General features: G+C 34.7%; 3 protein-coding genes across 15 annotated transcripts in view; 1 reads left to right on the top strand and 2 right to left on the bottom strand.

Annotated features, from left to right (window-relative positions):
- Positions 1 to 84, bottom strand: part of LOC111446045 (dihydrolipoyllysine-residue succinyltransferase component of 2-oxoglutarate dehydrogenase complex 1, mitochondrial-like) — an 8501-nt gene extending 8417 nt beyond the window's left edge. For 2 of the 5 annotated variants that reach the window (XR_002710996.1, XR_002710995.1), the window contains exon 1: positions 25 to 82. The gene's annotated coding sequence lies outside the window, so the exon portion shown is untranslated. Of the gene's footprint in view, positions 1 to 24 lie in introns of all 5 variants that reach the window. The other 3 variants (XM_023084668.1, XM_023084669.1, XM_023084667.1) reach the window with 3 other exon arrangements.
- Positions 85 to 1648: 1564 nt separating this feature from the next.
- Positions 1649 to 2468, top strand: LOC111446047. Its single transcript, XM_023084681.1, has 2 exons — positions 1649 to 1953; positions 2046 to 2468. Exons 1-2 carry the CDS (start codon positions 1670 to 1672, stop codon positions 2209 to 2211), a joined length of 450 nt encoding a protein of 149 aa, XP_022940449.1. The 5' UTR covers positions 1649 to 1669; the 3' UTR covers positions 2212 to 2468.
- Positions 2469 to 4098: 1630 nt separating this feature from the next.
- LOC111446046 (probable tetraacyldisaccharide 4'-kinase, mitochondrial) lies at positions 4099 to 8269 on the bottom strand. Of its 9 annotated transcripts, XM_023084679.1 has the most exons (11): positions 8069 to 8269; positions 7621 to 7744; positions 7151 to 7381; positions 6770 to 6919; positions 6439 to 6648; positions 6091 to 6150; positions 5824 to 5904; positions 5451 to 5640; positions 5005 to 5309; positions 4842 to 4933; positions 4099 to 4738 (listed from the first exon to the last, which is right to left on the bottom strand). In XM_023084679.1, exons 1-8 carry the CDS (start codon positions 8239 to 8241, stop codon positions 5452 to 5454), a joined length of 1218 nt encoding a protein of 405 aa, XP_022940447.1. In that variant the 5' UTR covers positions 8242 to 8269; the 3' UTR covers positions 4099 to 4738; positions 4842 to 4933; positions 5005 to 5309; position 5451. The 9 variants fall into 9 exon arrangements, with proteins under 9 accessions (XP_022940447.1, XP_022940438.1, XP_022940443.1 ...); XM_023084670.1 differs by having other exon boundaries at positions 4099 to 4933; XM_023084675.1 differs by having other exon boundaries at positions 4099 to 4909.
- Between the last annotated feature and the right edge of the window lie 1785 nt (positions 8270 to 10054).

The following is a 10054-nucleotide window of genomic DNA, read 5'->3' as shown; positions in this document are numbered from 1 at the left end:
AAAAAAAAAAAAAAAAAAAAAAAAGGGTTTCGAAGAGAACCAGCGAGGGGAGGAAGACGGAGTAGGGAGGAAAAGGAATGTCGAACACGTTTCGATTTGTTTCCTTTACGCCATGATATGGAAAATTGGAAGGCTCGAGGCTCGCACAGGGTGTGGGCCAGTTCAAGTGAAACCGGACACGTGTCTTGTTTTCATTGGAAGATAGTAGAAAGTCAGAATAGGTGTGAGAGCTCTGTAGATTAAAATATTATTTTCACACTCCCACTTATATATTTTTTTCAATGTCTAAATTTAATATGGTTAAATAATAATTATAACTAATAAAATAAATAAATTTTTCGATGACCAAAATAGTAATTTAGCTAATTTTATTTTTATATTTCTAAAAGAGCAATTTCATTGGATCCCATTAGATTTTGTGTGGTTTGACCTATTTGCCCCTCGTTTTATTGTCCTATTTTGAATTTTAAAACTTTAATAATTTAGGAAATAATAAATTACAACGAGAATTTTTAGCCGAATATAATATGGAAAGAAAATCATTAGCCACCTAACTTTGTAATTTTCCACGTGGAATTTAGCCATTTTGTTTTTAATATGATAAATGTGAGAGCATTAATTTGAACGTTTGGTTGTTTTGATCCGAGCTTGAAGTAAGTCATCAATTAACGTCTTTGAGATTTTTCGTGGGCGCACATGTCCCAACAAAACTTCGACGTGCCGAGCTGTTTTTCATCATGATTTACTAGCCCATCTCGTCTAGATCAAATCCTTTAGCTCGTGTCAAGCTTTGGTCAACTTACGGATGAGACAAGCTTCTTTAGTCAACCCTAATTTAATGGAAGTTCGATTTACACCATGAGATTGCCAGAGTCGTGTCCCATGATTAGGCAAATTCAAGTCTTGATTCGGACCTAAGAAAATAAATAAAAAATTAAATTTAGAAATCGGAAGTTTTGCTCACTTCGACGTTATTATCTGACAACTAAATTTATAAACTGGGAACGAAAGCCCAAAGTTTTATGCATTCCTGATTATAAGTAATGGTTTGACTACTCAGTTGATCGATTCGTTTCAAATTTGGCTCCTTACTTATTGCAGCGTCATACATAGGACATTGAGACAACGACAGTCGACCAGTATCAACTAAATCTAAAAACTGGGAACGAAAACCAGGTCGGGTCTTTTGCATTCCTAGTTAAAAGTAATCGTTTGACTATTCATTTGATCAATTTGTTTCAAATTTGGCTTCTTACTTATATTCTAGCGTTATACAAAGAACTTTAAGACAACGACTGTAGCAACCGAAGTCCACCGAGCATTTGTAACAATCCAAGCCCACTGCTAGCAGATATTGTCGGCTTCGGTCTGTTACGTGTCGTTGTTAGCCTCACAGTGTCAAAACGTGTCTGTTAGGAATATGTTTCCACACTTTTATAAGAAATGTTTCATTCTCTTATCCAACCGATATGGGATCTAACGACGATAGCCGATTAGTGACACAATGACGAGCACGGAACAATGATAGAAAACGAGAATGAATTTAAAATTTGTTACCACGACTTGTGAGGTCAAAATAGTCAAATTACTAAAATGTTTTTTTTTTCTTTTTTCATTTTAATTTCGCATAAAAGTTATCCAAACGCACACAGCGAATAGAAACCCCAAAATGGCTTGGCAGAGTCTCTATCTTCCTCCGCCGGTAAAATCCGTTTTCTCGATGAATTGCATTACCTCCGCCATTGAGTTGCCTGTTCTCCGATCTCATTTCAAGCCAAATCGCCGGCAACGAAAGCAGAACAACTCACAATCTCAGCCACGAATTTACATTTCTCCACAAAGCAACCGATTCGCTTCACTAACAGCCAACGCAATTCCAAACTCTCTAGTTCTCGCAAACAGTACTATTCCTCCGTCGCAGTCCGGCGACGTATCGGTCCTCCTCCAGACAAGGTGCGCTACTTTCTCATTCTTTTAGATTCGAAAATCGAGCCAATCTGAGATTAATCTCCTCAATTTCTGTTTTCTTTTGGCAATCTGTGTAGCGGCGTGCTTCTGATCGTGTATTTGATAGCGAATTTCATTGTGCCGGAGTTCATTATGAAATCGTACAGTACCGATGAGAGCGAGGGGAAAGCATTGATGGAAGACGATGAAAAAGGCGCCAGTGAAAGGAGGAAGAAACAAGGCTTTGGCGGTAACAAGAGATAGCGAAAATTGAAGGTAAAGCCATTGAACTTTTTTCGTGTTCTGTACAGAAATTGCAATTTTCTTTGCTTTTTTTCGGTGCTTTTGTGTGGTGAAGGTGAATTCAGGATTGTGTTGCTGAGAATAGAGATTTGGAATCGGATTCTCTGTGATTTTCTTTTGCCATTTGATTGAAAAAGGAAATTCTTGTTGTTTGTTTGAAAATATTGTAAGATCACTTCTGAGAAATGGAATCTGGTAATGAATGAAGTTTTAGATTATTCGTTTATCACTGAACAATGTTAAAAAAAATCATCCACTCATGCACATAAAATCGATCATAAAATTCTTCAATGACTAATCATAAGACTCGAGGCTCTAAAACTTTGAACATCTAATGAAACAATTCATGTCAAGGATTTTAACCAGAATTTTGAATATTGATTTGAATTCTAGGTAGGGTCCAGAATTTTGAATATTGATTTGAATTCTAGGTAGGGTCGTTACTAATGGTATTAGAACAGTACGACGTGGTTCGAAAACGAACAAAGACGAAAGTTGGTGGGCATATGACACCCAATTAGAAGAGGGTACATGAATGAACAAAGACGAAAGTTGGTGGACATATGACACCCAATTAGAAGAGGGTACATGAATGAACCTAGACTATATTCAAATGAGAGTGATTACGAGGATGAAATGGTTAAGAAATGCCTAAAAAAAATTAAAAGTTACTTGTACCAATCACGGACACTTTCTTTTTTGGTGGTTCAAACATAAGAATTTCATAGCTAAGTGCACTTGAAATTTTTCTATGATGTATATGAGTGAAGACAAAACATGCTGGGAGGACTCGTGTTGGTTTGTGGGGACAATCTTCACGCTTAAAAGAGAAAAGCAGGATCCAAATCATGGGGACGGATTGTTACATCTAAAGTTATTGTAGATAAGTTGAAGGCATTTGAAGTGTAAAGATTTCAAGATTTCGATAAATTCTTTAATAATGATCACCAAGCCAAAGACGTATCCAGTAATATCAATAGGCTAGAGATTGATCCATCAATCAACAAGCTGGCTCGAGTACAAGCTGTCGGGATATTTATACAACATTGTACTTCACCCTATCAAATCAATATAAAGATAAGTTCACTTTACGTGTTACATTTCTTTATTATAATTACATGTGAATGATACGAGCTATTGCATAACTATACCAAAACTCAAATATGAAAATAAAAAAACTAATTATATTTAATTAAGATCATGGAAAGACTTTTATTAACAATGTTTTAAATAAAAATTATAAAAATATTTTAAGTAAGAAAGCAACTATTACTCTACATTTTTGTTTATTCATTACTCGGTACTATTCAAGAACTTAAAAAACAAAAATCACTATTAGACGATCTAATTCCAAAGAAATGGAAGATAACACAACTAAAGGAGAGGAAGGGAATTGAGCTCGGGCTAAGAAAGGCCTATTCCTTTAAGGGAATATGCGTCATACACGCTCTCAACTCATGGCCTCTTTGGTTATGTTCTATTCTATTCATTTGAATTATGACCTAATTCGTAAGAAACATAGAAAAACCCTACGTTTTGCTTGAAAGAAAACTCTTTCTCGTTCTCTAATGCACTCAAATTTCTTTGACCTACATGGCAGACATCACATCAGTGTACAGTCTTCTTATAGGTTACATCTTTCCCTATTAAACAAATTTATCATTGTTATCACACGAAAGTCAAATGGGTTTTCTTTTGTCCACGACAACAATAGGTTAATATCTTTAATTTTTCGTTTTGCTAATTTTAATATTTGATCATCTAAAGAACTATACACATATCACTATCATCATTTGTGCATTATAAGCTTTGCTTATTTTTTTAGTTCAATAAATTATAAGATGGGAATCAAACAACCAACCTTTTCGATAACAATCGATAATTTACTATAAAATTATACTCAAATCGGTAAACGAACATCAAAAATTGGTTCGTCCATTCGAATTTTAGTTCGAAAGAAGTAAAACATGAAAGTTCCCTCTTTCTTATACCAATTTTAGAATCTACGACTGTTGATGTGTTCTGTTTGTTGGTTAGATTTTGTAATAGATGATCACATGAGAAATTGTTGAAGCCATGTGCATAGTTTCTTGTGGAAGCCATGGGCACAATACCAAAACCAATAATTTATATTACTCTTTTATGCTCAATCATGTAAGTTAGAGCACGTCGACTTGTCCAACAAACTACTTACTATGGAAACTTCAAAACGTGACAGAATAGTGTGTTTCGTACTCTAAATCATAATAAAAATTGGTATGATCGAAATCGGCTAAAAACTCAACGAAAATAGACCAAACTAGTTGAATTGAAGCATACCAGTTCAGTTGGATTGGACCAGCCGGATCGGATTGAACCGGATTGATTGCTCGTCCCTTAATTCATAGTGAGCGTTCACATGGTTTTTTTGTTTCCCTTTTCGACAACTGATGAGCGCATGGTTTCCTCCTTGATAAACTTTGTACTTTATGATAGAGGGTAAACGATGCTGCATCAACAACATTTTGAGGTTGAAGTAATGAAAATAACTTAAAGTTGAGGTAAGATTTGAGTATTGGATTGAACTAGCCGGTCAATTGGTTGTCCCTTACTTCACAATGAGTTTCTTCTCTTTTCGACAGCCAACGAGCGTACGATCTCCTCCTCGATAAACTATGCACTTTATATCAAAGGGTGAACGATACTGCATCAACAACATTTCGAGGTTAAACGAACAAAATAACTAAAAAATTAAGGTAAGATTTGAGCACTCACTCTCGCAAGCGTGCGAAGTGATATTGGAGGCGAATACGAGACCGACCACGACCAATTAACGACTAGGAACAAACAAAGATGCTTGAATGGTTGTAAATCTAAGAATGACATAGCAATGGAATCCAATAGAAGAAAAAAGAGTGAATTGTGTATAAGCAACTAAACTTCAACTTGATCGATGAGAATACTCGAAAATGTCTACTAGCTGTGAAACCCTTTTGAAATATAAGGTTGAAGACGACGGGCAACAAGATTCTATACAAGTTGTTGTCGATTAGTGAGACGTTGGTCAACGATTTCGCCACCTCGATTATAATAACAACAACAATATTATTATTATCAGTTTTCCATGTTCTTTTTTTCTTTTTTAATTTTTCAATATTACATGAAACATATGCGATACATCATAATTGAACATGAACTATTTAGATGGTCTAAGATCTAACCTCAACTGCAAACTTTGAGCTCAGAAGACCTCATTACAGAAGACAATTTCACTCGTACCGTCTTCTCCAACAACTCCTCGAAGCGATCCTCGTTGCAACCTCTGATGTTCATGATTTTCAGTTGAGAACGAAGGACCAAAACACGGTATGGATGCAAGTTCTCGAATATCGCTGGATCCCGATCAAAATCCTGGGAAGATATAAGTTTTCAGATACAAATTCCACTCTAACGAAAGGTCAAGTCCGGGAGATGACACGGGTTCTAACTTCTAAGATAAAATTTTGAACCCAAAACCTTGAAAGATTACAAGGGAGGACTGACAGGCATCACAATCATGCATAACTTAGCAAGATGTGTATTGTTTGTACTCACCTTTTCTGTAACAACAATGACTGGTTTAGAGGCAAGCGTCTTCTCCAATTCCTCAAGCTTTATTTTAATCAATGCCATATCCTATATGATTTGAAAATAGACAGTTGAGGCGTCAACAATACGAATCGAAGGTGGCGAAAAAGGTCGAGAGAAATAATTCGATTTATACATTTCTAGTTTGCAAGACCTGGATTATATGTGTAAACGCCACTATGTCTATAGGATATTGTATGAGACATGACAGACATGCAGTAGAAAAATAGTTACCCTGTCTTGAAACATGTGATGGTCGGTGAAGTCGAGTCGATCAACATGATATGCTCCTATCTGCAGGGAACGATTTTCCAATTACCAATGAAAACATTAGGTACAAAATGGATAAGACGATTGAAATGCTAATGCAAACAACAGAAAACATTGGTCAAGCTACGATCTTCTTGAACGCATAAAAACAAAGTCAAAAGTAATGAGAAGATGGAAACGAAAAATGGATAAGACGATTGAAATGCTAATGCGAACAACAGAAAACATCGATCAAGCTACGATCTTCTTGAACACATCAAAACAAAGCCAAAAGTAACGAGAAGATGGAAACGAAACGAATTGTTGCGATACCTTCTGCATTGTCTGCACAAAAGCATCAGCAGAGCCAATGGCAGAAACACATAATACAACTCTGTTAGATAATGTTCTCAAAGATATTCTGGAATTGATATTTGTAACTTCAAAGAAGAATGAAGGAGCCATTTCGGTAAACACCACAGTAAGCGAATCCTTAATTTTCCGCAACGTTATAATGATATCTTCGATTCTTTGTGCTGAAATCTGTGGTTTCAAGGATAAATTTCAAGTTTACATAGATTCAGACTTTATAACAGGCAGTTAGATCTTCCTGAAGAAGCTGCCAGCAGCCATATGCGATAAAAGTTCGATCCACGTTCTTTACCAGATTAGCATGATGAACAATGGCAACGTCTGCCTTCTCGAGTGCAGCCAATGGTTCTCTTAAAGGTCCAAGTGGTAATAATTGCCCATTTCCCCACAGTGTTATCCCATTGAACATAACAATCTCCAAGTCATGGTGCAAACTCCAGTGCTGAATTCCATGAACAATATTAAGCTATCACAGTCAAAAATCTGTAGCAAAAAATCCATTTCCAAAGTCTCTAAACAACAAAACCTAGTAAAAAATCAGAATCAACGAGGCTTGTGAGTTCCTGATAACCTATTCATACCACTGGTTCTATCCGTCGCCCTTTTACAAATCTCGTGCATGAGATCCCCAGTAAAAGCATCATTAACAACTAAGAGTTAGATGATTATGTACCTGCATTCCATCATCAAGAATAATAGCACCAATTTTTTCGGACTTCGGAAGATTTCTCGCTTGTTCTAAACAATGCTTCTCAGTCAATGTGCTACTCCGAGATCCAACGTAACCATATTTGTTAAAATACCAAGCAGCAGTCGCTCTCCTATCTGCTCCAATACCTACTTTAACGAGACTCCCAGCAAGATGCCTCCTAAGCATTTTAGCTTCATCCCCACCAGCATAGCCCTGGCAGGCATCAACCCAGCAGGATTCATGATTTCCATCTTAATTTTTAGAATACCATAAAGTTATGGACAATTAACAAACAAATAATTCTTGAAGCACCACCAAAACTAAATTTCCAGCTTACTTCAAGCATCAAAATCAATATTTCAAGCAGCAAAATCGAGCTTTGGCACACATCCATCAGTACTGAAATTGTGAAATGTGGAAAAGAAAATCATGTTATCTTCAAATTGAGTTACCCTATTAAGAATTAGAGGTGAAATCCCAGAGCTCGCAAGCCATAAGGCAATGAACTCGACCATTGGTGTTTTCCCATTGCCTCCCCAAGTCAAATTCCCAACACTAATAACTGGCACTGGCAACCTTCATATCAACATACAGAAAACGTAAAAACACCAAAACGAAATAAAAATTACAAGAAATATCAATAACTAAAGAATGAAGATTAACACAATCCAGTGCATCAATTTCCAACTTCCCTTCGCTATTACGAAACAAATCGCGCAAAAACACATTAACCAGCACAAGCAACTCACTCATACTCCCAAATTTTCAAAAACCAGATTCAAACCTTTCAATGCGGCTAAAAACCGACCATAAAACAACATCTAGACCAGGAATTGATCTTAAGTTCAGAAGAAATTGCGTCCAATGATAGTCGTGAACAGTTCAAAATAGGTTCTATACCGATGCTTGGAACATATGCCGTAGAGGTAGAAATGGTGACGAAGGGACAGACCGAGCTTGTAGAGAGAAGACGCCATGTAGAGAAAGGGGATGAGGGACCGTTGCAGAGAAGAGAGCTTAGCGTGGTCCCTGCTGTAGGCGATTTCGATCACCGACTTCTTCAGCTTCTCCATGGATGAAGACCGAAGGAGCAAATGCTACCGTGATTTTAGTATAATTTTTATTATTAAAAAAAAAAAAAAAAAAAAAACTCTAAAATAAAATAGAAAACCAAACAATAATTTTAGTATTTAATATTTTAAAAGTGTTTCAATTATGTCTATTTAATTTAAAGGTTTTAAAATTATTTAACGATTTGTTAAATTTTTTAATACTTTAAATTTATTATGCATAATTAAAAAATTTAAAATCTCATAGAGACTAAATTATAATTATAAAAATAGTCTACGATTAGTACTCAAATATAGGGGTTTACATAGTCTGAGTTGAGTTGGAGGATTTTTTTTTTTTTACCCAGTCTAAAAGTTCGGGTTGGTTTGATTGGTAACCAACCAATCCAACACCAACCTTTTCAAAACGGAACCCAACCTTCTATTTTCGGGTTGAGTAGGGTTGGATTGTCAATGTTTTTTAAAGTTTTATTTATCGACCATTTATAATTATTCGGATATAATATTTGATAAAATATATTAAAAGTTCGCAAACAAACACTAATCAATCTATAATTATCGACAAAAAAAAAATCAATAAAAAACAACGAGCGAAAATTGTAACATACTAATAAAGTTCAATATTGTCATAAAACTAAAGACAACTAAATACCGACCTTTTTTATTAAAGTAACCAAAATATAAAAATAGATGGTGAAATTAAATAAAACAATAAAAATGATGGGTTGAAAATAAGTTTAAAGATATTTTTGAAAATTAAAAAAAATTAAAAAGGTATTAATCAAAATTTTTAAATACATTCATTTTTTAAACAAAATATTAATAATACTTATCTAAATTAATGTTAATGTTATTATTGATTTTTTTTAATAGTAATTTAATTAAATTATAATTTATAAATCCACCAGGGCCACACGTAGCACCAATCAAATTTTCATCGATGGTCGCTCCGATCGCCGCGTGGCTTCATCAGAGCCGTTGACACGATACAAAACAAACTAGAATCTGACTGCAATTTTAAAGAACAGCCACGTGGCAGACGAAGTAAAACAGAAGGTAGAAGGTTGTAAAATGACGGAAATGTCCTGTCCGGCAGACGTGTAAAATAATATATCATACAGTGGGTTGGACTGGGTCCCACTGTCGCTTTCGCAAACAATTTTTGAAAACTACCTCTCACTCGCCTAGGTTACGCGTGGGTTTCACGTTAAAAATTGGAAGGAATTAAAAAACAATATTTTAAACAGTTTTTTCTGTAATTAATCTAATTTAGTTTAATAATTACGATTAAATGGAAAAATAGTAATAACAGCAATAAAAAATTATAACCTTCTCCCTTAAAAATTAAATGAATTAATATTAATATCGTGTCCATTATTATAAATTTAGTAACAAAATAAAAAATAGATAGATAATAAATAATAATTAAAATATATATTTATATTTAAATTAATTACTCAATATCATTAAAAGGTGAAATAAACCCATTAATAATTATTCATATTATTGCAGCTACCTCAGCTGAGCATATTTGTTCAAGATTGAGGGTATATTAGTCATTGCGGTTGTTGTACGCGGACCGAACATAGTATTTTCGTTATTAATTGAATTATTAGTTGATTTACATGAATTAAAAATTTCACTTACTTACCACGAAGAACGGCTTAAAATTTATTAAAATTAGGAATGTACATAGATTGAGTTAGGTTGGGTTCGGTGGTAAGTCTTTTATATTAACCCAAAGTTTATACTTGGTTGGATTAATGACCCGAACAACCCAAATAAAATTTTCAATCCTCTATTTTGTAGTTGGGTT

The sequence above is a fragment of the Cucurbita moschata genome, unplaced genomic scaffold, assembly GCF_002738365.1.
Source record: "Cucurbita moschata cultivar Rifu unplaced genomic scaffold, Cmos_1.0 Cmo_Scf00008, whole genome shotgun sequence".
Lineage (NCBI taxonomy): Eukaryota > Viridiplantae > Streptophyta > Magnoliopsida > Cucurbitales > Cucurbitaceae > Cucurbita > Cucurbita moschata.
Note: the sequence above shows the minus strand (reverse complement) of the source record. Positions and strands in the feature narration are given on the sequence as shown.

Coding starts and splice junctions, on each gene's coding strand:
- LOC111446047 (XM_023084681.1), top strand. CDS start 1,670: ATGGCTTGGCAGAGTCTCTATCTTCCTCCGCCGGTAAAATCCGTTTTC. Junction 1,954..2,045: donor TCGGTCCTCCTCCAGACAAG/GTGCGCTACTTT, acceptor CAATCTGTGTAG/CGGCGTGCTTCTGATCGTGT.
- LOC111446046 (XM_023084670.1), bottom strand. CDS start 8,241: ATGGAGAAGCTGAAGAAGTCGGTGATCGAAATCGCCTACAGCAGGGAC. Junction 6,151..6,438: donor TTGTGCAGACAATGCAGAAG/GTATCGCAACAA, acceptor CGTTCCCTGCAG/ATAGGAGCATATCATGTTGA. Junction 5,905..6,090: donor ATCACATGTTTCAAGACAGG/GTAACTATTTTT, acceptor CAAATCATATAG/GATATGGCATTGATTAAAAT.